At 41.5% G+C, this 27898-nt stretch overlaps 1 protein-coding gene across 1 annotated transcript in view; it reads right to left on the reverse strand.

Moving 5' to 3' along the window:
- Positions 1–5438: 5438 nt before the first annotated feature.
- Positions 5439–27898, reverse strand: part of LOC114691982 (ADP-ribosylation factor-like protein 8B) — a 42167-nt gene continuing 19707 nt past the window's right edge. The window contains exons 2-7 of the mRNA XM_028867581.2: positions 16712–16792; positions 15046–15119; positions 14537–14630; positions 10936–11003; positions 10601–10671; positions 5439–7636 (exon numbers count right to left, since the gene is read on the reverse strand). Of these exons, the coding sequence (XP_028723414.1) occupies positions 7587–7636; positions 10601–10671; positions 10936–11003; positions 14537–14630; positions 15046–15119; positions 16712–16792 (438 nt within the window). The 3' untranslated portion in view covers positions 5439–7586. The remainder of the gene's footprint in view (positions 7637–10600; positions 10672–10935; positions 11004–14536; positions 14631–15045; positions 15120–16711; positions 16793–27898) is intronic.

Raw genomic sequence — 27898 nt, forward strand, 5'->3', positions numbered from 1 at the left:
CCCGGCCCGCCAGGCCCCACGTTCGCCCGCCGGCCGCCCAGGATTGGCCTGGCGCGGCCCGGCCTCGAGGGGCGCGGCCGGGGACTCCCTCCCGCTCTATAGGCCGCAGGGACAACAAGGCTCCGCCCCACCGCAGGACCACGCCCCCCTGGGCGGATCCGTGTCAGGTCCGGCTGGCGTGGCGAGCCTAGGTCGCTCTAGCTTTAGGGAGAGAACTTCCAACCAATAAGAGCGCAGCACGGGAGCACCCCGCGAGGTCACAGATGAGGCCCCTGACCCGCCCTTGCTCCGGTAAATGATGCCCCTGGGTGGAATGTTTATTGGTCTGAGGTTGGATGGCAGAAAGCCACCCCCAGGTCTAGGGTAGTTAAGGGCCTGGGCCCTTAGGCAAAGGAGGTATATCCAGGAAAGGGTTTTAACTTGAGTGGGAATAGGACCCCCTGTCTGGTTCAGGCTGTGCAATATCCCATCGGATTTTTTTTTTTTTTGACCGCCTTAACTCGAAGAATCGTTCTTGATACTTCTAAAATACTCCAAGATCCCATCCTATCCCAACAGGGCGGGAGGTGGGACTAAATGGTTCCTAATTTTCATCAGAACTATTTAAACATTTTCCTGATCCATCATCTCTACAGTGCAAGGCGGCGGGCGACCTCAGAAATGTAGGGCAGATTTAGGGTATAATCCCTGTAAGTCCTAATTCCTATAATTAAGGTTACGGATTTCAGTTCTTAAGGGCTGTGGCTTTCGTGTAAGGATTCGACTTGGAGAGCCTATCAGTTTTGCCTTCCCTAAGTTTACACCATATGTCTATCAAACTTAAAAAGTAGGAGAAGCAACCAAGTCAGAATGGTTCATGTCACCAATCATCAAGGCAGTGATGGGGAGAACTTACACTCATTCCACGTTTAGGGTCAAAGGAATTCCTGAAACGATAGGGTACAACAGAGCAGCCAGCGAAAAGTTAAGTTCTTTGGGTTGTTAAGAGCTAAAAAAAAAAAGTTTATTTTGGTAGTCAGGCAGTAGTGGCGCATGCCTTTAATCCCAGCACTCAGGAGGCAGAGCCAGGCAGATCTTTGTGAGTTCAAGGCCAGTCTGGGCTGCCAAGTGAGTTCCAGGAAAGGCGCAAAGCTACACAGAGAAACCCTGTCTCGAAAAACCAAGAAAAAATAATAATAAAAGTTTATTTTGGGAGAGACAAAGGCCCAAGCAGTATATTCCCTGCCCCCCCCAAAAAAAAACAGAAAAGAAAAAGAGGCGGGGGGGGGGGATACTTGGGGAGACTTCCAGAAGTCCAACTCCAGCTCCCGACCCTGAGCTATGGATTCAGCCTCTCCGGAGCCGACACAATGTGAACATTAAGATATACTTTGTTTCCTTAAGCTACTTTTGTGCAAATTTTAGCTTTATCTTGCACTCTAGTCAGCTGTCAGTCACACTGATGACAGCCCTAATTTTAAAAAGTCTAAAAACTAGAGAAAAAACAGCCAATTTATGAAAAATGATTTTTATGGCACAATTGACAACAGGTGCCAGGAGAACAGGTTTTTGGGACACTATCATGTATTCCCACTTTCAGCTTCGTAGAAAGCCCTGGAAGTGGAAGAACTGTGACTGGCCCTGTAGACTAGGGCTTCTCAGATTGAATGTAGCTGATGAAACTGAGACATTTGTATCTAATCAGAAAATCCATCCTTAAAAACAATTCTGAGACAGGATCTGACTCTGTAACCCCAGTTTGCCTCCAACTATGATCCTCCTGCCTCAGCTTCTGAATGCTGAGATTGTAGGTTTGAACCACCATACCTAGCTAATAATTATTTAGGAAAAAGTTTGTGATAGGTTTTTTTCAAATACATTCTCACAAGAGCCTCACATGACTGGTATGAAAAAGTCACTTTCATTTTAAGACCAGCTTTACTGTAGAGCTCCCAAGGAGAGACAGCTGAGAATCCAGTCAGAACCCTTGCTCAGTAACCTTGCTAAGTTAGTTTCTGCACCTGTTTCCTCAGCTGCAAAAAAATCCCCCATTTTAAGAACAGAACAGTACTTACCCCAAACTCTCACACACTCACATGAAACACTTGCAACAGTGCTATATATTCACAGCTAGCCCTGTTAATGAGATTGTTATTTTGTATAAAGAAAATAAATAAGAAACTGGTATGTTATCACACAGAGGTCTCCTTTATGTGGGTAGGACCAAGATAATGTCTTGTGGAAACAAGTGATTTTACCTATTAAAAGTTAACTTATTCAGCCAGCTGTGGAGGCTCACACCTTTAATCCCAGCACTTGGGAGTTAATAGGCAGGCAGATTCCTGTGAGTTCCAAGCAGGCTGATCTTGTTATCAGGAAGTCAGGGCTACATAGTTGAGACCATGTCTCAAAAAAAAAAAAAGTTAACTTATTAAAAAAATATGTAATGGGGATGGGGGGGGTAATCAGGCACAGCAACACATGCCTAACGTCCTACTCAGGATGCTAAGGCAAAGGACTAAGACTACCCAGAGTAGGGTAGTGAGTCCACTGTCCCCAAAATAAACAAAGGTAGTGAACTTCCTTTCTCTCAGCCAGCTTTCACTGCTATCCCAAATGTGGCACCTCCCCATGAAGAACTGACATTATTTGTGTACCACACTACCAGCTCTTTTTATTACTTATACTGCCACAAAGGGAAATCACCTTAATGTTGTCTTTTTTTGAACTGTGGCAAGTGGTATGACAGACAAAAGCAATTTAAATTTCTCCTTGCAGAATGAGGATAGAAATGAAGTTACAAAACACAGAAACAAAATAACCCATTGTGTGGGGCATATTGTGTAACAACTGAGGGCAGACCACAAAAGAAGGAGAGGGATATACAATAACGACTGGCATTCTCTGTCTCATGTCAAAAGCAAAGGCAGAGGTCTGCTTGGCTCCCTCCCCCTCCCTTAGTTTGAAAGGAAGTATTTTCTAAGTGTTCCAGGTTTCTGAAAATAAACTGAAATAAACTCATGCTGAGCTTACAACAGCTATGAAGTATTATATGTTAGTTCTAAACAGCTTAGTCCAAAATTCTTAGTAGGCATACGTGTTTCCTCGATGGATACAGAGTAAAAACACCTGCAACTATAAATGCCTTTCCAAACATAAGCCTGTATGTTTTAACAGCACTTGCTTCAAATCTAAGTTGTGCATCATTCTGTAAACTGTGATGACTAGCACTTCACTATATGTTTAAAACAGAGTAGGGAGGGGGAAGTAAACATTTCTATATTTTCAAGTAGATGGCGCATAAAACACTAACAGTCACTAGGCAAGTGGGCATTGTGTGTCTGTTCTAGCTACTATTCAGATCTCTAATCTGCCAGAATCAATGTAAGAAGCTGGGTTACAAATCCTCATTAGCTAGACTGGAAAGCCAGGACTTCAGGAGCTCACCAAGGATACCACCAATTAATGACCAAAAAAAAAAAAAAAAAAAAAAAAAAAAGGCATTCTCCAAAGTTGCCAACCTGACATTCTTTTTTCATCATCAGGCTACATTAACATGTTAAACTGATAGCTCTTCCCCACATCCCTTCCTTTTCCCAACACATGACCTGTAAGACCCAGCAAAATGAGGCTGGGGTATCTTTCTTCCTTCCTGATTCCTGCTGGGAAATCTACATTACACCTAAGTGTGGTAATTCTATTTTAAAATGGAATTATCCTGCAAGGGAGACCTTGTTAATGAAATGGTGTAATGGATGACTTCTGATATTGCATTCTATCTAGAATGTCAGTGACTATTTCCCTAAGAACACCCAGGAAGCATGAATGACAAGGACACCACTTTTATTAATAGCTCAGTTTTAAAAAGAAATCTGTGGAGGGTATTTACCAACAGGAAACACCTGCTGTGGGCTGCCAACTTGTAGAACAGCAAACTTAGAGGAAGTCTATAAGGCTACTACTATTTGCATGACCATTTTTCTTCCCAAGTCTCCTGACTCAAGTGTGCACTGTTGGAGGAAGGATATTCAGTTTTCGATAAAATGTAAAAATTTTAAACAACAAACGATGTTTTCCCCACAGTGGCACATTTTCAGAGTAAAGCACTTGGCCTGTAACAAGGTGTTACAGATTGGTACCTTCCATACCTCATTTCAGCTTCCTCCCTCCAGGGTTTCTGAGAGGCTATAATTACAAATCAACCTGATTCAACTGTAGATGCAAAAGGAAATCACTTTCTCAGTAAAAAATAAAGTACACTAAAGTACCCATGGTTCAAAACACCCAATTTACATATCATAGTCAAAAACATTAATTTTAGAAGTCTGTTATTTTAGCCACATACCCATCATTCCAGCACTCAAGAGGTGAAGAAGGAGGGTCATGAGTTTGAGTCCAGCCTGGGCTACAAAGCAAACCTGTCTCAAAACAAACAAAAAACGCTTTAAGGTAATAAGCTCTCAATTTTGGAACTAAGCTAAATGTGTACTTTGAATTCCGTCTTCCCCAGCCCCATCCAGACCCACATTCCTTGCTACTACCAGTTTCACAAAATAGTAAACTCTTGTGATAGAAATGCCAAATCACACACCCAGTGAGTAATACAGAATGACAGATTGCAGAGAGACAGCCTAACTTACTAAAACCATTTCTACAATGGCTCTCATAAAATATATATATTACAGTTCAGATGGTAACGTGTTAGCAACATGGACCAAACACCTTACTCTAAAAGCGGGGCTCTGTTGAAAAATCAACATTTTTATTTCTGGCTTGCATGACTGTGTATGTATATTCTCATGTGCAGGAGTGTGGAAGTGTGTACACTGGGGAGCCCAGAGGTTTATGTCGGGTATCTTCCTCAAGCATTTCCTACCTTAGTGAGGCAGAGTCTCTCAGACAGACCCAGACCTCACTGACTCAGCTAGTCTAGCGGGACACATTGATGCACCCCTCCTCTCGAGTCCTGGGATTACAGGTAAGCTACCGCACAGGCCAAACATCTACTGCTAGGGATCCCATCTTCAGTTGAGGAGGCAAGTGCTTCACCCATTAAGCCATCCCAGCATGTCTGAGAAATATTTGCATTCAGAAGTAGACAGGTCTTAGGATTTCAGTTTCTTAATTAGGGCTTGGATTTAAAAAAAAAAAAAAAAAAGCTGGGATGTAGCTCAGAGGTGGAGGGCTTTCCTATAACATGCAAGAGCCTACATTCAATTCCTGGTAGTGTAAATTTTTAAATAAACTGGGTAATAAAATTCTTTACTAGCCCCTAACACCTAAAAGTCCTCGATCTAGGGGTAGAGGAGAGAGGGAATTGGCTCGGTGGCATCAGAGCGCCTGCCTAGCATTGGTGAGGCTCAATCCTCAGTGCCCACCCACCAAGTGCCACTACAGTTTACCAGTAATAGAATCCTTTCCCAGCAAGAGAGAAAGGAGGGAACCATAGTACCAACTGCGTAGATACTGTAAAAGTTTATTCCCAGTTCATCCCACTGGCCCAACCCTTGACAGCTGAGATGACAACTTCTTTCCAGCACATGGTCTGTGGAGCCCTTTTCAAGTAATTATCTTTCCACTCCATTCCAAAGATCTGCACCTTTCATCAGGATGCACATTTTAAGGTAAAACTGTCAATGCAACCCTCAAAATGCAAGTTTATTGAATAAAGCTGAGAAGTAAACAGACGAAAAATGCATCCACACCTAAATAAAAAAATTTACGTATTTACAAAGTTCAATAACTGTTAGGTTTTCACATGCAGAGGTTATGCACAGGAAAATGTTGGTAGTAGCTTTTAGATGTCCTGAAATGCTGGAAAGCAATGAAAAGACACACAAACACATTAAAGTTTAGCTATAGGTCAATTAACAAAAACCTATGCAGTCCCCGCTTAGTTACACATTCTGGTTCCAATCCCTCCTTTTAGGCACAAGCAAGTCACCACATTCTTTGAAATGGTTCACAGTAACCATTACTCGTGTTGGGCTACATGAGCAAGTTTAAATATCCCTTCATTCAAACCACCCATCCCATCCTCTGGGAAGAGTGCAACATGCTTCATGAATAAAAAGAGAACTGTAAAGCCAGATTCTACTCACTGAAAATGTGAATGGAGAAAACAAGTAGTGTCTGTGCAACACAGTGCAGTTATTTGTACAGAATATTTTAAGGCCGTGGCAGTCTATAACTTAAAATGGTATTCATTAAAAGAACTTACTGTTGACTACACTCAACACATCTGAATATGTACTGTCGACTTAAGTGCTGCTTAACAGAAGAGACAAGTCACACATAGTGTGAGGCAACACATAAGCAGGTGTAACCACAGGGTTTATCATTACATCGGCATGAGTAACAATTTACCAGTGAACCAGTAGTAACATGTCCCTTTATGTAGGTGGAGGTCACTAAGCTACAAAATATGTTCACTGTGAGTTTTTTACAGCTCTGTATCATAGAAGCAAACAATAAAGAGCATTGGTTCCTCAGTCCTCTGCGCGGCTGATCATTAAACAACCTGTAGACGTTGCGCATGATTAGATTAAGCAGGCAGGTCTAGAGTTGTCACAATCAAGAAGTCTAGTGGCACCAGTGAAAAGAGTGCCAAACCTTACATTGGTAAGAAAAACTAAGATTTGTTTCTAAGTACCTTTGTGCTGAAAGTCAACTTCATGACTGATATAAAAAGTCAGGAGTTAAGGATGTCATGCGGCAGCACAGGGTGGGTGACTGGAGACAAAGAACAGACGTGTGTTCACACAAAGTCAGACACTCTTAACGGGTTTTATTACACTAGCTGGAATGCTCTTAAATTCATGAAAGCTTTTGAAAAAATCTTCAATTCCCATCCCTTTAAAAAAGTGTGTTAAAAGGGGGAAGAAAACTAATGATCTGGACAGATACAAAAGAGCATGCTATAACTCTTCCCATCTCCCCAAATGCTATCTGGTGACAAAGGACACTCCGAAAGCAGAATGTTTAAAATTTACCAGGTAGAAGTCTCCAGTGTAAGGAACCCACCGCGCTGACCTGGTGCCTCTGCTAACTCTTGGCAGACCAATTATTCCTACGGTGTAAGTCTACATTTCACATGCATGTGTGCGATGGGATAAACATTATATGTTCATATCCCACATGAGTCAGGCTTGAAGGTTTTCTAAATACTGTGTGTGGCACTAGGAATTCCATGCTGCATCAAGTCAGTACCAGTATAAGCTACTGGACTCTAATGAAATAGGTAGACATTTACTGAAAACCAATACAAAAATCTGGCCCAGAAAGACCAGAATGGTAATATGCAATTTTCTTAATTTAAGATGGTCAAAAATGTAGGTGTTTTTTAAAAAAGAAAAAGGAAAGATGCCTCTACACACTAGACAAGTGTGTGAAGCCTTTTAGTGTGTGCTGACTTTATCATGACAACTCCAGCTGATTTGTTATGAAGGATAAGAATATACATCTTCAGCAGTGCACATGAGAAATAAACTCTGAGAAAGGCAATTTCTTGGGTTTAGGAAGGACCATGTTCTGGGAAGTACTTCAGAGGAACGGACAGTAGTTGTAGGATTATAGCCAAGAAGGACTGGAAGACGTCAGAGGATGTCTCAGCTTCTTCGGGATTTTGAGTGTTGAATAAGCCACTGAAGTGTGATATCTAAAGGCAGGGAAAGTGAGAGTTAAGAAATCAGCATTACAAAACTAAACACACAGACAATACTTAAAATGTTCAAGGTGCTAGGTCTCTTCCTCATTTGAACTCCATCACCAGAGCTTCAAGAGGGCAATGTGAGCAACTACCAGATCCTGAACATGAACTTGGTACCTTATACTTACTGCCTGTCAGATTGGGAGCTAAACACAAACTGCCAGGAAGGCAAAGACATGAAAGGACTCTCTGACCTCAAGAAATGTGTAACTATAATAATAAAAATAAAAGTAACTAACATTTGGGCTTTGATGTTACACAGAGACTGGCAAACAAGAAACCACAAAAGCAACAAGTCTCAGAAGGCATGTCCCACTGCAGAACATGGGGGGCTGCTAAGATGTGGCTAAGGCACAAGAAAAATGGGGTTGTCACTCACTGTGAACCCTAGACCACAGCTTTATAACCTTGTCCTTGTTATCCTTGAGCTGAATAATTCTCACTTCATGAGGTGAACCTTTCCTGTGCCTCACAGAATGGTTTATGACACCCATGGCCTTAACAACTAACTCTGTGCCAGCCCTACTATGAGAACCAAAATGTCTCTAGGGATTTTATTCAAACATAAAGAACAAAATTACAGCATCTGCACGTCACATGCACACGTATGCACGCACGCACGCACGCACGCACGCACGCACGCAAACCATAAAAGCAGAGGTAGGGGAACTCCCTGGGGAAGGGTGAGCCCAGCAGGAATAGGGAGGGATAAAAGAGAGGAAGGAATGTGAACAAAGTATGACTTTCATGCATGCCATTGTCATAATGAAACCCACTTCTTTTGCTCTAAAAATTATTTTAAAACAATGTCTCCTAGGGAGCACAAGTATCTGAGTTGTATCAATAAATAAAGTGGTGCTAACACGTAAGAACTTTATTCTCCAGTTACCAGGAACTTACTGGAGAATCTGAACTAGGGAAGCTATAGTAACTTACTTTAGCAAGTCAGCAAGTACAAGAGAACAACTTGGAGGCTGCAGTATGCAGACTGACTGAGGTCACTGGACAGGAAGGGATGAAAACCTGGAGCATCCAAACACAGGATACAGAGAAGCTAGCAAGAGGCACAATTGGCAGGACTGGCTAGCCTCCAATTCAGAGACCTGCCTGCCTCTGCCTCCTAAGCGCCAGTAATGAAGATATGTGCCACCATGCCCAGACATAACTGGTCTGCTTTCCAAGTGACTCACATCTAGAGGATCTGACATCAGACATTCTATTCTAAAGATCTGAAGAGGAGAAGCAACTAACAAGGAATCAACATACAGTCAAAGCTCCAGCAGCTGAGGAGAGCCAGGAAAAGTCCACAGACTGAGAAGGCAGCTAAGTCAGAGCACTGAATTACTGTCCTGAGTTCTTTAAAATGTACTAACTACCTGCAAGCTATGTGAGAATCCACTACATGTAACACTCTATCCTCCAAGCTTGAAAGATAACTGTAAATTCAGTCTTCCAATTTCCCAACTAAAACACATTAGAGAAATTGTAGACCACACATATCAAGTACACACTAGGGCCAGGAGCTGAGCAAAAGTGACTATTCACAGCTGAGAAAACAATGATTTAATAACTGCTGAAGCAAGTCTTCTACATCTTTTATTACACTAGTGTGAAATCAGAGGGGGAAAGTAAGCCTAAAGTAAAATGACAGCATTTTCATATTTAAGAAACTTAAAAAGAAAAAACCGCCGGGCGTGGTGGCGCACGCCTTTAATCCCAGCACTCGGGAGGCAGAGCCAGGCGGATCTCTGTGAGTTCGAGGCCAGCCTGGGCTACCAAGTGAGCTCCAGGAAAGGCGCAAAGCTACACAGAGAAACCCTGTCTCAAAAAAAAACCAAAAAAAAAAAAAAAAAAGAAAAAACCTTTCTTTCCTCCAGTCATTAGACAGAAGCTAAAATCCCAAAGACAAGTGAGTCCTCAAGACTAGACAAAAATATAGAAGGAAGAGAGATTCTCTAGAGTCAGGAATAAACACTCTCCTCGTGTGGTTCCAGGACACCTTCCTCAGATTAAGACACTTGCCCTGCCACATGAACAGAACAGTAAAACACAGGAAACCATGTGCACTCAAATACTTTTTGAAGCAGTTCATTAACTCATTAATGCTCAGTTGAATCTAAAGTAAGGATAGTGGTTTCCTTAGCCTCAGTAACGCTGCACATGAAGCACTGAATTACACACTATTAGTGCACCCTAGTGAGCCATGAGCAGCCTCAAACACTAGTCAGTTCTCACCACCACTGCTGAACCCCTTGTAGCTTTGAATAAATGAACCCAAGACTGAACTGACTTCCTCATCTCCCCATCCCCACCCCTCTTTTTGAGACAGGGTCCTGCTACCAAGTCAGAGCTGCCCTAGCATTCACCATGTAGCCCAGGCAAACCTCAAACTCACAGCAATCCTCCTGCCTCAGCTTCCAAAAAGCCAGGGCAATAGGTTTCCACCACCATGACCAGCTGACCTTTTTGTTGTTGTTCCTTTAGAAAATTATCTGGCTAGTTCTTGACAGTAATAAAAGATTATTTTTCCTCCCAAAGTTTCCCATTTCTAACTTAGAAAACATAAAAGAATATTTAAAGAAGTAATAGGTTTAAAGACAGCACAACATCCTAAAAACTACAGTGAAGAGCAGCTCTGCCTGCTTCTACTAACATTCTGTGTTAATTCTTGCTAGAGAGACTGAAAGATGTTTAGATCTGTGTCTCTACCCTCTTCCAGTTATGAGAACCAAAAAAAATGTCTCAATATATTGCCACATGTCTCCTAAGGTAACAATCCCTCAGTTAAAAATATGAAGTACATTAGGGAAAAACAAACAAAAAACACCTAACAAAGTCCCCACTCACTACAGCACAGGAAAAAACATGGAGTCCTTCCCCAAATTTCTTGAAAAATCAGCAGCCATTTCTTACCTATATTGTCCTTTTCTTTGCAAGAAATTGAATAGCAGCAAATCTCTCTATCCTGAATAGCAGACAGGTTCCTATAAGGAAAAGAATTGGTTAAAAAAAAAAAATGATGGCAGCTGTCATACCACTCTTTACTCAGTTTCACTTATTTTTATTACTATGAAAAAGAGTATTTTCCCACTAACAAAATTTCAGAGATTTACTTCTCTGGTTGGCCCAGGTTATCCATCTAAGAACAGGGTATGATCATTACTGAATAATGTAATTATGCTTACAAAACGGAGGACAAACTATAATTTACCAACAAGCTTCTCAACATTACTCTTCTTAGGACCTACATTTTTTCAATTAGCTGTTTCTCATCCAAGGCATTTGGAAGATCTCTCTTGTTTCCAAGTACTAGTACCTTTAAAAAGAAAAGATATTATGGGTAAATCTTATGTACAAAAAGATCACAGAAGCATATTGTAGTCTAAAGATTTCCAAAAGACTTTCATGTTAACATACACCTTAACTGTAAAGCACACTTGAGAAATACAAACAAAACAGATTTGAGTGACTGGTAGCCAATCTCATTTATGAATTTATCCTGGTATTGCATAACTCCTACCATAAAAGCAGCCTAGATACTCTAGAAGCTGAGAGATGGCTCAGTGCAGAAAGGCTGATGACTTGAGTTCGACCCTAGGACCCACGTGGTAGTTATGGAATCCTCTGACCTCCAAACACAAGTCATGACACACATGCATGTCCAATGCTTAATCTCCAGCACTACATAAATAATTCTAAGGCTATGATGTACATTCTGAAATTACCTAGAAAGCCATAACCAAAATGTAAATATCTTCACAGTTGCAGGTGAGGGTGAGGGAGGTGTGTCTCTGTGAGTTTGAGGCTAGTCTTGTCTACATATTTAGTTCCAGGATAGCCAGAACTATTAAAAACAAAAAACAAAAAAAAAAAACTTCACAGCTAAGGGTTTATCTGTGTCAATTAAATGCAAATATGAAGATAACTGATCTCCCCCCCACACACACACACAGGTTTTAAGGAGCTAGTACAGCTAATGGCTTCTGGAGGAGGGAGAGTCAGCTCTCTTTAAAGGTGTGGCCCCTGGCAAATTGACCACACTCCAATGGTCCCACATCCATGAGAATACAGCAACATAAACTGAACTCAGTTGATCATAAAAAATCATTTTTAAAGGGACACAAGTTGGGTAAGGATGGACTGGGGAGGAGTGGATGGGAATACAAACAAAATACATTGTTGTTCTGGAATATTATTTGAAGATGTGTTACATTTGTTTATATTGTGGAACATTAGTTTAATGCTGAAAAGACGTGTTGCATTCTTTTATGTTGCATTTGTTTAACTCTGTGAAGCTGTGTTACTTTGCCTGTCTAAAACACCTGACTGGTCTAAGAAAGAGCTGAATGGAAGGCTAGGCAGGACTGGCAGACAGAATAAATAGGAGGAGAAATATGGGGAGAAGAGATCGATGAACAAGAAAAGGAGAGGAGGACATCAGGGGTCGGCCATCCAGCTACACAGCAAGCCATAAAAAGAAAGGTATACAGAAACAGATAAAGATAAAAGCCCAGAGGTAAAAGTTAGATGGGATAATTTAAGTTAAGAAAAGTTGGCTAGAAACAAGCCAAGCTAAGTCTGGGCATTCATAAGAAAGAACAAGACGCCATGTATTTATTTGGGAGCTGAGTGGTGGGCCTCCAAAAGAGCAGAAGAGCAAAAGAGAAAAACAACAACAAAAAAAAAAAAAAAAAAAAAAAAACCACCACCACCACATTGTATGAGGACCAGGTATGGTAGCTCATGCCTTTAATTATAGCACTATGGAGGCAGAGGCAGACAGATCATTCACTGAGAGGCCAGCCTGGTTATATACACAGTGAGGTCGTTTCTAAAAAGACACATACACATACACACACACACACACACACACACACACACACACACACACACCACACACACTGAAATTTTCAAAAGAACTGACAAAAACACAGCAAAAAAAAAAAAAAAAAAAGAAAGAAAGAAAGAAAAAAGAATCAAAAGTAGCTGTGACAGACAGGGCACTTACTTAAAACATATCAAAGACTATCCACACAATCTTGTAAATGTGGCCTCTAATGTCCCAGCTACAGCTCAGCATGTCACTCAACCCAGCCATTCCCAAGGCTCTGTGTTCTGGACACTGCTTCCTACCACCAAAGGGCCTGGAACTCTTCCCTACCAACCATCACCTCCTTCACATTCCCACATTCTTCAGACCTCCAGTCATACTTCACTGACTCAGAGAACTTTCTTCCTTCACCTTGAACTACACAAATCTTTTTTTTTTTTTCGGGGGGGGGGGGGGGGGATGTGGATGAGATACAGTTTCTCTGTATAACAGTCCTGGCTGTCCTGGAACTCACTTTGTAGACCAGGCTGGCCTCGAACTCACAGAGATCCACCTGCCTCTGCCTCCCAAGTGCTGGAATTAAAGGCGTGCGCCACCACTGCCCAGCAATCTTTGCAATTCTTAAGGACTTCTGCACCTGTCTTGACACTGATCACCAGAGCTGTACTGTTAAATGTTTGTTTGTTTGTTTGTTTTCCCAAATGTATCTTTCCCCCAGCATGCAGTGTTTCTAGCAACTTCTGCCCATCATTCCATCCCCAGAACAGAGCACTGCTCTTTCTACATAGTTTGGTGACTATCTAGTTAAGGCATCTATAGACAATACGGTATCCAGGTTCCAGCAGACACTGGGCAAAGGTGATTCCAGTTTTTAAGAACTGGGACTATTCTCCCACACACCAGATCTTTAAATCAACACAGGATTTTTCCAGGCTGGTCTGGAACTCTCAGCAATCCTCCTACCTCAGGCTCCCAAGCATGGGATTATAGGCATAAGTAACCACAGCTAGATGAGTCAAACAATTCTTAACAAAAGTATTTCAACTAATTCATTCAATGAGGAAATACCACAAGTAGTAGAGAAAGGTCAGGAAGATAAGTTCAATTTCTCAATTTCACAATGTTGAAGCCAAAGTACTCTTTTTTCCCCCCCTTCGAGACAGGGTTTCTCTGTGTAGCTTTCCTGGAATTCACTCTGGAGCCCAAGATAGCCTCAAACTCACAGAGATCCACCTGCCTCTGCCTCCCGAGTGCTGGGATTAAAGGCCTGTGCCACCATCGCCCAGCTCAAAGTACTCTTAACCCTTAAAAAAGAAGACATAGTAAATTTCAAATATAATTAGCACCCTCTAGACCCACAGGCTCCACGCCCATGTCCAACCAACTGCACATTAAAAGCACATGGGAAGCCAGGCAGGAGACAGAACTTAAATTCTAGTGCTCGGGAACTGAGGTGGAAGGATGTCCAGTTTGAGGCCAGCATGGGCTATCTATATACTAAGATGCAGGCTAGCCTGGGCTATAGTGTGTAATCTATCTCAAAAAAAAAAAAAAAGTAAGCAAAAATATGGGGGGGGTGCTGTAACATCACTGAAAATGTAGATTCCCTTTGCCATCTTTCTCTAAACAGTATAGTCAACAACTATTACACAGCGCTTCTGCTGTATTCAATACTATTAGTAATCTAAATATTCAAACTACATGGAAGAATTGTGTAGTTTGCATGCAAATACTACACCATTTCCACAAAGGACCTGAGAAGCCAGGTATGGTGGCAGACTCATTATCCCAACACTTGGGAGGCTGAGGCAACAGGACCACAAGTTCCAGGCCATCCCAGGCTACATCATAAAGCTTAATCTCAAAAAACAAAAAAAAAGAAAAAAATCTTGAGAATCTTCAGATCTCTGCACTTGTGGGGTATTGGAAATCCTAAAATCAATCTCTAGGAATACCAAGATTAGTTCAATGTTAAATATATAATTGCAAATATAAAATATCAGATTCTCCAAACTTACTGGAATTCCTTGTAACTGTGGTTTATCTAGAAGATTATGGAGCTCATTTCGAGAGGCTTCTATTTTTTCACGATCTGCAGCATCTATCATGTAACTTAAAAAACAAAGCGATCTCAACATGCCATCTCTATGACTCTCAATGAACTAGGATTATAGACTTTAAATTTTCTTAATATTTACAATACTAAAAGTGCTAATCAAAAGAAATTAAGTCTTACATTCAGCATGAATACTTTTAACTACATTATTCAGAGACTAATTAATACATGTTATACTTTGGAAAACATACTGAAGAGCACTCAGCTGAATAAAGAAATCAATAAATCTCTTATTCTATGATTTTAAATAATCCCATGTTAATACTGAGATATTAGCTAAGAAAGACAATTACTGTCTGAGATAATTATTAAGTCTACCTTTGGAAGTATTAAAAAGCAATTTTTTTTTTCTTTCAAGACTAATCTAATAGACCAAAAGAAAAAAAAAAAAAAATCTCACCACCAACTTACACAATAGCATTGACTCCTCTGCAATACCGCTCCCACATGCTCCGGAACCGGGGTTGTCCTCCTATGTCCCAGATCTTGAATCAAAACAAGGCAATTCTTAATAAGGGCATTTCAAGTACTAATGAAGGTACTACCAGAAGTGGAGAAGTCAGAAAGACAGGTCAAATGTTACAGAACCAGAGTACTCCTAAAACCTCGAATCCAAATTCAATCTGAGAAATCTTGGGGCCCCTTCTCAACTCTAAATATATGAATGATAGATCTAAAATTCTGCTTGAGCAATGACTTGGTTAAATTTGGCAACATGATAATAACTATTACCCAATACATTTCTAATCATGGTTATATGCAACTTTAAGATAATAACAACTTTAACATCTACAAAAACATGCAATAGCTCAGGATCTCTTAAACTTTAAGTGTATCTTTTTAAATTATTCTGTAAATAATAGAATCAGCATTCCTTCCCTTGGAGTTCTCCATAATAATCTCACTGTTTTACCTGCTCAATAAGCACTGTACTGCATATGGCCACATACAACTCCTCAGTTGTGGGCTTCTTTAAAGTAGTTTCCAACTGAAGCACTGACACTGGTAAAAATGCATAGACACACACACAGACACACACACACACACACACACACACACAGACAGAGGCTGCAAAATGATGAGTGTCATCAGAAAAGGCGAAAAAAGAACTTAACAAGCAGATCTGTCAACAAGAACTGGGTAAAATGTTCACATGGTTCAGGCTGGAGGTCTAAACTTGCAGGAATTACAGAAGGAAAACCAGAGTGACAAGAAAAGATTAAATCCCCTAACATTCCTATAGTCCAGGAACTAATAAGAAATTATGATAAAAATGAGTTACACTTTTCCTATTTTAGTTTCAACTTTAGGCTTAAAAATGAAGAAAAGAAAAAAACTGGATTATGATATTTGCTACCATAAATATACTAGGATGACATTATTGGAAGTAATTACCACCTTTCAATATACAACACTGCTCAAACTGTTATATTTTGGAATTCTTAAGATATCAAATGTTACTTCTACTAACCCATGTGGTAAGTTGACTTTTATGGACACTTAACTACATTCAACTCTTAAACACTTTAACCTATCATCATAAAACATAAATAACTGATTTGCAGTCTTTTCGAACAATCCAACTGTAGTGGGTAGCCATTCCAACCTTGATCTGGAAGTTCCAACCCCCACTGAGGCTTCGGTAACTGTCACGCCTACAAGGCGGGGCCGAGAGAGGACCTTGAAGACCTGAGATCCGGATGCACCGATGCTCTTGTTTCCTGGACCTTGGACGCTGGAAGTAGACCGAACAGAGTTCTCCAGAGAACACCGCCGGACTGCACTGCGTCTTTCCCAGAACCTGCAACCTACCTATCCCTTCATTTGTAAGTTACGCCCCTAAATAAACCTCCCTTTTAACTACGTGGAGTGGCCTTAATAATTTCACCAATATCCAACCATTACTTGGGAATTATAAACAGCAGGTAAAACCCAAGGAACAGAAAATTCTTCGATTACAATTTAAATCAAGTATAAAGGGAGGGACAGGGCAATACATACATGTATGCATGCATACATACATAAACACATACATGCATGAATACATAAACACACACATGCATAGAAGCCAACGTACCTTTATTGTGACGTTACCTTTAGTTACTTTCCTCATGTTGAAGCCCACCGTGGGTATCATATCTTCACTGAATTGACCTGACTAAACAAAATAAAACATTTCAAGTTAGGTTAATCAATAATAAAGAGCCATAACATCATATGCTTCTAGTATCAACCTTGCATTTGTACCTACTTTTCTTTTTTTTATTATTATTATTTATCTATTTATTTTACATCCCGGCCACAGCCTCCCCTCACCCATCCCCCAATCCCCTCCTCTTCCATCTCCATCCAGAAAAGGGCAAGTCTCCTATGTGTATCAATAAAACATGGCCTATCAAGTTGCAGTAAGGCTAGGCAAGGCAAGGGTCCCAAAAGCCAGTAATAGAGTCGGGAGACAGCCCTTGTTCCCGAGGTTAGAGTCCCCCAAGAGGACCAAGCTACACAACTGTAACATATAAGCAGAGACTCACAGCCAAACATTAGGTGGAGTTGGGGAATCCTGTGGAGGAAGAGGACAAAGGAGTGTGGGAGTCAGAGGGGTCAAGAACACCACAGAAAGGCTCATACAATCAATCAACTGACCTGGGCTCAAACAAACAAACAAACAAACAAACAAACAAGAACATTCTGGATATGTACTGGTATTTCTTACAGATTTTCCTAAGTTTAAAAACAGAACTTTTGCCAGGCATAGTAATGCACACCTTTAATTCCAGCACTTGGGAGGCAGAGGAAGGTGGATCTCTGTGAGGTCAGCCTGGTCTACATAGTGAGTTCTAGGCCAGACAGGTCTATGTGTAGTAAACCCCTTTCTCCAAATAAAAAGCGGGAGTGGGGAGCTGGAGAAATAGCTCAGCAGTTAAGAGCACTAGCTGCTCTTCCAGAGAACCAAGGTTTGATACTGAGAACCTACATGGCAGCTCACAACCATCTATAACTCCAGTTCCAGGGTTTCTGACTTCCTCTTTTGGACTATGTGAGCACTACATGCACATGGTAGACAAACATACTTATATACATACGGGCAAAACACCCACACTGAATTTTTTACATAAAAATAAAAATAAATCTTTAAAAATGCAGAGGAAAACTTTTTATATAACATATGAAAATTTTAAATTTCTCACTTTTACACATATTTTCACAAAGAACTGAGAATTCTAAAGTAAAGCAGTTTTAACTTCAGTGGTTAAATTTCTTTGGCAACAAATGTTAAAATTTAATTCTGAAACAACACCCCGAATAGTTCTGAGGAAGAAAACTACTGATAAGCAGTTTGAATGTGTTTCTAATAAGGTTTATAAAATATACTGTAATATAAAACTTTATTTTATGAATCAACTTGGTTCTCTTTTTAGCTTTTAACTTTAGTGGCTATGTTAAGACTAAAATTAGATGTTTTATGATAGTATTTTAGTAATATTTTATATTCACAATCATCATCCAGAGCCAGCAAAATGTCTCAGTGGATACAAGGTGCTAACCAAGTTTGGTGACTGAGTTCAGTCACTGGGCCCAAATGGTGGGGAAAGAGCTGACTTCTGCAAGTTATCTGAACACACATGCCACAGGCATGCGAACACTAAACACATAAATAAATGTAACACTTAAAATAATGTTCCTCTTTTTGCAATTTGATTATGTACTTTTAGAAAGTTTCTATTTCCAACTGAACAACCAATAACCATTGTATCACATTGCTCTTAAATCCACCCTTCCCAATTAGAAATGACATGCTAAATACCATACACAGAAAACTATACAGCCGGGTCCTCAATGTTTCCCATTACTCTAGGTATTTTTGAATAAACAATAGGTTTGTGTTATACTAAATATTACAATGTATCAAAGATCAAGAATTTAGAATGCTTTCAAATTGTCTTGATTTATCTCCCACATTCCAAATAAAACTTAGAAATTAATAACTTCGTTAACACATCAGCCAGAATTATAGCTACCCTTTGTCAACAACATTCAGTATTACTGGCTATCAAGTCACTCCACAGAGGCACCTGATTTATCCACTCAATTATTTGAATCTTCACCAGCTTTCAGTACAGTGTCACATTATTCAAGAATCTCACATTTCACACCACATCCGCTGATGCTATTGTGAAATACATCCTACTGAACATGGTTAATACTAAGTTTATATTCTAGACACTTTACCAACTATCAGCATTTCTCAGTTGAACTGACTGACTTCTGAGGTCAACAATGTGCTAGTTAAACAAACAGGACTATTTCCAAAAGACCAGTCAAACAAATAAGATTCTTATTTTCTCCCAAGGCCTAACACTGGATAATTGTGTACTGTGACCTTATGTTACCCACACATGCATTCTGTAGTTTTAAGTCTCAGCACACAGAACTTCATTTTTTTAAAATTTATTTATTTTTTATTTTTTTTTATTTTACAACACCATTCAGTTCCACATAATAGCCACAGATTCCCATGCTCTCCCGCCCTCCTCCCCCTCCCCCCAGCCCACCCCCCATTCCCACCTCCTCCAGATCAAGGTCTCCCCCGAGGACAGGGATCGACCTGATAGACTCAGTCCAGGCAGGTCCAGTCCCCCCCTCCCAGACCGAGCCAAGCATCCCTGCATAAGTCCCAGGATTCAAACAGCCAACTCATGCAATGAGCCCAGGACCGGGCACCACCGCCCAGCTGCCTCCCAAACAGATCAAGCCAAATGACTGTCTCACCCATTCAGAGGGCCTGACCCAGTTGGGGGCCCCTCAGCCTTTGGTTCATAGTTCATGTGCTTCCATTCATTTGGTTATTTGTCCCTGTGCTTTATCCAACCTTGGCTTCAACAATTCTCACTCAGATAAACCCTCCTCTTTCTCACTAATTAGACTCCCAGCGCTCCACCAGGGGCCCAGCTGTGGATGTCTGCATCCAGATTCCTCAGTCCTTGGATGGAGTTTATGGCACAACTATCAGGGTGTTTGGCCATCCCATCACCAGAGTAGGTCAGTCCCGGCCGTCTCTCGACCATTGCCAGTAGTCTTTTGCGGGGTTATCTTTGTGGATCTCCGTGGGCCTCCCTAGCTCTCTGCTTTCTCCCCTTCTCATGTGGTCTTCATTTACCATGGTTTCCTATTCCTTGTTCTCCCTCTCTTTTCTTGATCCAGCTAGGATCTCCCACTCTCTTTCCCTCAACCGTCACCCTTCATTGGTCCCACTCATGTCCAGGCTGTTCATGTAGATCTCATCCATTTCTCCGTGTCTTTCTTGAGGTCCCGTTTTCCAGGTAGCCTCACTGGTGATGTGATGTGAGTAGCAGTCCAGTCATCCTTGTTCCACATCTAGCATCTTCCTATGAGTGAGTACATACCATATTTGTCTTTCTGAGTCTGGGTTACCTCACTCAGGATGATTTTTTCTAGATCCATCCATTTGCCTGCAAACCTCATGATGTCATTGTTTTTCTCTGCTGAGTAGTATTCCATTGTGTATATGTACCACAATTTATTTATCCATTCTTCAGTTGAAGGGCATCTAGGTTGTTTCCAGGTTTTGGCTATTACAAACAATGCTGATATGAACATAGCTGAGCAAGTGCTCTTGTGGTATGATTGAGCATTTCTTGGTATATGCCCAGGAGTGGTATAGCTGGATCTTGGGGAGATTGATTCCCAATTTTCTAAGAAAGCGCCATATTGATTTCCAAAGTGGTTGTACAAGCTTGCATTCCCACCAGCAGTGGAGGAGAGTTCCCCTAGTTCCACATCCTCTCCAGCATAAAGTGTCTTCAGTGTTTTTGATCTTAGCCATTCTGACAGACATAAGGTGGTATCTCAGAGTTGTTTTGATTTGCATTTCCCTGATGATTAGGGATGTTGACCAATTCCTTAAATGTCTTTCAGCCATTTGAGTTTCCTCTGTTGAGAATTCTCTGTTTAGTTCTAAAGCCCGTTTCTCAATTGGACTGTTGGTCGTTTTGATGTCTAATTTCTTGAGTTCCTTATATATTCTGGATATCAGTCCTCTGTCACATGTGGGGTTGGTGAAGATCTTTTCCCATTCTGTAGGCTGTCGCTTTGCCTTGTTGACCATATCCTTTGCTCTACAAAAGCTTCTCAGTTTCAAGAGGTCCCATTGATTGATTGTTTGTCTCAGTGTCTGTGCTACTGGTGTTATATTTAGGAAGTGATCTCCTATGCCAATTCGTTCAAGACTACTTCCTACTTTCTCTTCTAGCAGGTTCAGAGTAGCTGGATTTATGTTGAGGTCTTTGATCCACTTGGACTTAAGTTTTGTGCACAGTGACAGATATGGATCTATTTGCAGCCTTCTACACGTTGATATCCAGTTATGCCAGCACCATTTGTTGAAGATGCTTTCTTTTTTCCATTGTACACTTTTGGCTTCTTTGTCAAAAATTATATGTTCATAGGTGTGTGGGTTAATGTCAGGGTCTTCAATTCGATTCCATTGGTCCACATGTCGGTTTTTATGCCAATACCAAGCTGTTTTTATTACTGTAGCTCTATAGTAGAGCTTGAAGTCGGGGATTGTGATGCCTCCAGAGGCTGTTTTATTGTACAGGATTCTTTTGGCTATCCTGGGTTTTTTGTTTTTCCATATGAAGTTGAGTATTATTCTCTCCAGGTCTGTGAAGAATTGTGTTGGTATTTTGATGGGGACAAAACTTCATTTTTACAAATTAATTTCCTATGCTAAACACAGGCAAGTATTTTCTTTTCCTATTCAGTAGTGTTTTGGTTGATCCAGTTAGGAAAATGTTAACAGTAACTGAAGTCACTATTTTCAATTATAATTAAAATTATTCTCAGAACTTGCATACACAATAATTGTTTGCTTGAAACAGTCTTACCAAGTAGCCCAGGCTGAACTTATGCCAATACTCCTGTCTCTGCCATTCCAAAAGCTGGAATTACAGTCATGAAACACTACATCCAGCCCACATGAGATATACATTTAAAAAAAAAATCGAGTGCTAGCTGAGTCATGGTGGCATAAACCTTTAATCCCAGCACTTAAGAGGCAGAGGCATATGGATCTTTGAGTTCAAGGCTAGCCTGGTCTACAGTTAGTAGCCAGAGCTACATAATGATCCCTTATCTCAAGAAGGGCAACAAAACCTAGTGCTATCAAAATGGCATAGCCGTGACATGCCACATACACAGAAGCACAAAAAACATGTTTCACATCACTATTCATTAGGGAAATGCAAATCCAAATCACAGAGGTACTATCACACACACACTAAGACAGCTACTAAGAAGATAAAAAATTTAAAATTCAGAAAATAAAGCCGGGCAGTGGTGGTGCACGCCTTTAATCCCAGCACTCGGGAGGCAGAGGCAGGCAGATCTCTTTGAGTTCTAGGCCAGCCTGGTCTACAGAGCGAGATACAGGACAGGCACCAAAAGCTACACAGAGAAACCCTGTCTCAAAAAACAAAAAACAAACCAAAAAAATTCAGAAAATAAATGTTACTAGGCTTGATGGCATAAACCTGTAATCCCAGAAAGCTGAGACAGGAGGATCAAAAGTGCAAGTCCACAGTCTGAGTTACATAGGGAGATCCTGTCTCAGAAAAGAAGAGTATTGACAAGGATGTAAAGATACCAAAACCTTTGCTGTGTGCGACGGGTAGAAGACCGTGTTACACAGCTGCCATGAGAAACAGGGTGGGGATCCTCAAAAGGAACAATAGCACTCCCACATGCTACACTTGGATACGCCTTAACTTGCTGCCATGATTCACGCTGCAAGTTTGGTCCCACTGTGGCCACAGTGGGTCCCTTACAATGTGGGGTCTAGAGGGTGTGCTGGTCATTAGGATAGAGCCTGGGAGAAGACAGTGGTCACTCACATGCCAGAGCTGAGAGAGCAGCACTACAAGTGCTGAAGCCTGACCCTGAGTCCTTTCTGGTTTCCTGCCTTGCAGTGTGATCATTTCCTCTTAAAAATGCTCATCCCACTGTGATGCCAGCTGCCAGGAGGTTCTTCCCAGAGCCAAGCTAAAGTAGGTATATGCCTGTGAGCACCTGAAAGCTCTGGGTTAAATTGTCATCTTTTCTCTATAAAGCTAAAGCTATAGCCTGAATTAAAGGTGGCTGGAAAGGGGGCTCATTTTTACTTTTCTAACCTTCCCCCCTTGTTTTTTTCAATTTAGGGGTATACTGTTTTCTCCCAGTTTCCTTCTTCCTCTCTGAATGACTAACTGTAACTTGAAGTGTACTGATGTTTTCTCCCAGTTTCCTTCTTCCTCTCTGAATGACTAACTGTAACTTGAAGTGTACTGATGGTGCAAGAGGCCTGTCATCCCAGGACTCAGGTAACTCAGGCAGGAAGATCATGAGTCTAAGACTACCTGGGCTACACAGTGAAATCCTTTCTGAAAAGAAAACCAAAGCCAAACACAAAAGACCATATATATTATGACTTCATCTTTACAAAACATCCAGAAAGGGGAAAGAAAGTAGACTACTGGTTATCTGAAACAGGGACTAGGAATGAAGTGGACATACGAGATCTTACTGAGGTAAGAAAATGTTAGAGAGATATGGATGTCACAGTTGTGCAACTCAGACAATTTGTTGAAATCACTGACTTGTACATCTAAAATTGATGAACTTTATGGTATGTAAATTGACCAGTAAATTGTTAACAACGTGAAAAGGACCTAGCACTGAAGATACCACTTAGTAAAGAGCATTCGCCCAGTTTTGTAAAGGACTAGGTTTGGTCCCTGGCAAGAAAGTAAGAAAACAGAAAGCACTGACCCACTCCCCATGTACCAGCCACTCATTCCCTGGCCACACACCCAGTCACAAATAGGAGGCAACTGTCAATACAAAGCAGAAACCAGCAGGGACAGAAACCAGATGCACAGCCCTCACACAAACCTCTGAATAATCATGTTTTCTTCAATTCACAAGCACAGGATGCTCTGATGCTCTGGACTGAGCTAAGAACTCACAACCCATGTTCCAGAACTGAACATGGATGGAGATGAACGAACTGCCCTAGTGGTCACCTGAGCCTGAAGTAACATACTCACACGAGATGCTTTAGAAACCCGGTTTGGGTGGCAGCAGTGAAGACAGTGACAGGCGTTAACCTCCCATCTTCCAGCATACTGGCATTTTACTAAGAAAGCATTTTCTCCTCCTGTCACTGGGCTTTCTTCAGCTGCAGGACAACCAATCTCCTGAAACCCCAGATCTTTTAATATTGTCACCAAAAGTGGATTAATACTCCATACGACCCAGCAACTATGCTTCTGGATACAAACCCAAAGGAACTAAAAAAAAAGCAAGGAGTCTAAGAGATTTTGTAGACTCATGATCACAGCAGCAGCACTTAAAATACCAAGAGAGGTAGACAGACCCACAAGTGCATGAGGAAATGAGCAAACAAAATGTGGTACACACAACAGAGTAACAGCCTTGAAAAGGGAGAGATCCTGACACAGGCCAGATGAACTAAGTAGGATATGTCAATCATGAAAATGACAACTAGCACACGATCACCTTGAACAAGGTACTCAGACGGTCCATCAATGATGGTGGTCAGCAGGCAGGCAGCACAGAAAGCTTTCTCAACAAACATACACTTGGCTAACTTCTCACACACAATCTATGGACTATGAGTTGATGTTCTTGTGTTAAGGGACTTCCCAACACAACAACAAATCTCACTGAGGGGGTTAGGTGTAGCATGAATCTTAAAGGTTCTTATTAATAAAATCAAACCTGAGGCCAGTTATTGGGGTCCATGCTGGTAGATCAGAGAGACAGAACAAGCCACAACTATCTCACCTCGCCGGATCCTCATCTGGTCTTGTCTCCTCAGACTGGAGGCCTCTGAGTCCTCATCCGGAATGGGTCTCAGCTGAATTACTGCTCAAAAGCCTGAATGCTTAACCAGCCAAATGTTTAACCAGCCAAAAGCTTCTAGTTTCTGGTCCTCACGCCTTATATATCTTTCTGCTTTCTACCACCACTCCCTGGGATTAAAGGCTGGCTTTCTGGGATTAAAGGTGTGTGTCACCATGCTTGGCTATTTCCAATGTGGCCTTGAACTCACAGAGATCCAGAGGGATTTCTATCTCTAGAATGCTAGGATTAAAGGTGTGAGTGCCACCATTTTCTAGCCTTTGTATTTAGTGGCTGTCTGTTCTCTGACCCCAGATAAATTTATTAGAGTACACAATATTTTGGGGAACACAATACCACCATAGTTAGGTGTAGGCCATTCAAGTATGGCAAAGGGGGAGAAGAGGAAGGGAAAGAAAGGGAAGAATACCCTACCTGTGAATGGTAACACATAGCTAAGATGCCAGCACTCTGAGAGATTGATCTGATAGGATCAAACAGCTCCTGGTACAGCAGTATGGCTTGAATTCAATTCCCAATGGCACCAAAAATAAATAAATAGGGCTGGAGAGGTGGCTCAGCAGTAAAGAGCACTGGCTGCTCTTCCAGAGGATCTCCCCAGCACCTATCTGTCAGCTCATAACCATTGTAACTCCAGTTCCAGGAAATCTGACACCTCTTCTGGACTCCAGGCACACACATGGTGAACAGATATACATGCAGGAAGAATACCCATACACATAAACAAACAAAATAAAATTACTGAAGGGGTTGGATTGATAGCTCAATGGTTAAAGAGCACTTGTTGCTCTTGCAGAGGACCCAGGTTTCAGTTTCCATCACCACATGGCAGCTCACAACCATCTTTAACTCCAGTTCCAGAGAATCCAACACCCTCTCCAGGTCTCTGTGGACAGTGCATGCAAGTAGTACACAAACACACACTCAGGCAAAACATCCATGCTTGTACAAAAATTTTTAAGATTTTTTAATGGGGAAGGGGGTGCTAGAGAGATGGCTCATCTGTTTATAAAGTACTTGCTGCTCTTACAAATGACCTGGGTTCAATTCCCAGCACCTTACAATGTCTTCTAATAACTGCATCTAGATTTAGAACACAAAAGGTATAGCTTTGCCACAACACCTTTTGCCTATAAAGAGCAGAGCAAACTCTATGTTTACACTCAACCATAAGTTACTTCAGAAATAGATAAATGACTACAAATCAGATTCAAATTTCCTTCACTATTCCAAAGAACATTGTGATAGTTTGAATGTAATTGGCCCCCATAATCTCATAGGGAGTGGCACTATTAGGAGGTATGGCTTTGTTGGAGTGGGTACAGGCTTGTTAGAAGTGTGCCCCTGTGGGGTCGGGTTTTGAGGTGTCCTATGCTCAGGATATCGCCCAGTGTCTTAGTCAACTTCTTGTTGCCTGCAAGTGAAGATGTAGCCAGCACCACATCTGGCTGCATGCTACCATGCTCCCCGCCATGATGAAAATGGACTGAACCTCTGAAACTGTAAGGGAGTCACCACAATTAAATGTTTTCCTTATAAGAGTTGCCGTGGTCATGGTGTCTTTTCACAGTAATAGAAACCCTAGCCAAGACAGACACTAGCACACAAATGTCTTCCAGCCGGGCGGTGGTGGTGCACACCTTTAATCCTAGCACTTAGGAGGCAGAGGCAGGCGGATCTCTGTGAGTTCGAGGCCAGCCTGGGCTACCAAGTGAGTTCCAGGAAAGGCGCAAAGCTACATAGAGAAACCCTGTCTCGAAACCCCCCGCCCCCAAAAAAACAAGGTATTATTATGAAAAGAAAAAAAAAAACCTGTCAAAATTCCAAGTCATCTTCTAAGTATCAACTAGAGCTTTACAGGGTAGTCATCAGAGGTATCCCAGTGATAGAGATCAACAGACTATGTTTGTAACACAAGTCTTTTAGTCTAAAATACACAACAAAAGCTTTATGAAAAGAAAGGCTTCAGAATACACTGCAACTCTTTTCTCTTAAGAATTTCTTTTTAGTTATCTGTCTGTGTAGGGGTGCATGCATGTGACCATCAATGTCCTTTGAGGACAGAGGTGTCTGATCCCCAGGAGCTAGAGTCACAGGCAGCTGTGAGATACCCAATGAGGGTGCTAGAAATCAAACTCAGGTCCCTGCAAGAACAGCTTGCACTCCCAACCACTGAGCCATCTCTTAAGCCCCTACACTGCAAAATTTTAACCTTACTAAACATTAAAATGAATTTCATAGTCATTGTTAACAAGATTATACCGGACCTTACCATTAGCCTAGCTATGACTCCTTATATGTCCCTTAATTTTATAAAGCCTTATTTTCCTTTAATCAAAATCAGTCTCTATCCCAGGGGTTGCTTAAAAATGAAATGGATTAAAGCACACACAGAATTTTTAATAAAAGCTGGTACAGCATAAGCATCCTTATTTGCTACCACACATGTCACACAGGGTCTATGTATGAGTAGTGTTGCCTATTCCTTCCACTTGGACCTAAAACCGTAGAGCAGTGGTTCTCAACCTTCCTAATGCTGTGACCCTGTAATACAATTCCTCTTGTTGTAGTGATCTCCAACCATAAAGTTATTTTTATTGCTACTTCATAACTAACTTTGCTACTGCTATAAATCTTAATGTAAGCCGGGCAGTGGTGGCGCACACCTTTAATCCCAGCACTCTGTGAGTTCAAGGCCAGCCTGGTCTACAGAGTGAGATCCAGGACAGCTACCAAAACTACACAGAGAAACCTGTCTTTAAAAAAAAAAAAAAGTATAAATCTTAATGTAAGTATCTGTGTGTTCCGATGGTCTTAGGCGGCCCCTGTGAAGGGGTTGCTACCCAAATGCTGAGAACCACTGCCCCAGACTGGATGCACAGGAGCTTCTGAGGTCTCTCAAAAGTGAGTCCCAGTTGGCAACCTAGACAAGGAAACCAGACCTCAAAGCACAAGCCCTCTGGCACTGCTCCCCAGCTGTGCTATTTGTTTCTGGCCAGTCCAGGGTGGACTCAGGCAGCCTAGGTGCCAGACACAGACAGCAGCAGGTCTAAGCAGAAAAGGGCTCCTTAAAAAGTCATGCCTGGTGTGAGGACGGGGTCCATGGTGAAGGGGTTTAGCACACAAGTGAGGTAATGCCCCAGAATATGTTTGCCCTCAGTCCTGAGAGTGGCCCAGACAAAACCAGGACTGGAAGCTGTATATAGATGCCCTGACAGCCAGAGAGGAGGAAATCCTAACAGAACAGAAACCACAGTCCAACAAGTGCTAAGGAGCTGCACAAAATACTACTGACATTTCCCCCTCACACCAAACTTAAACT

The sequence above is a fragment of the Peromyscus leucopus genome, chromosome X (genome assembly GCF_004664715.2).
Source record: "Peromyscus leucopus breed LL Stock chromosome X, UCI_PerLeu_2.1, whole genome shotgun sequence".
Lineage (NCBI taxonomy): Eukaryota > Metazoa > Chordata > Mammalia > Rodentia > Cricetidae > Peromyscus > Peromyscus leucopus.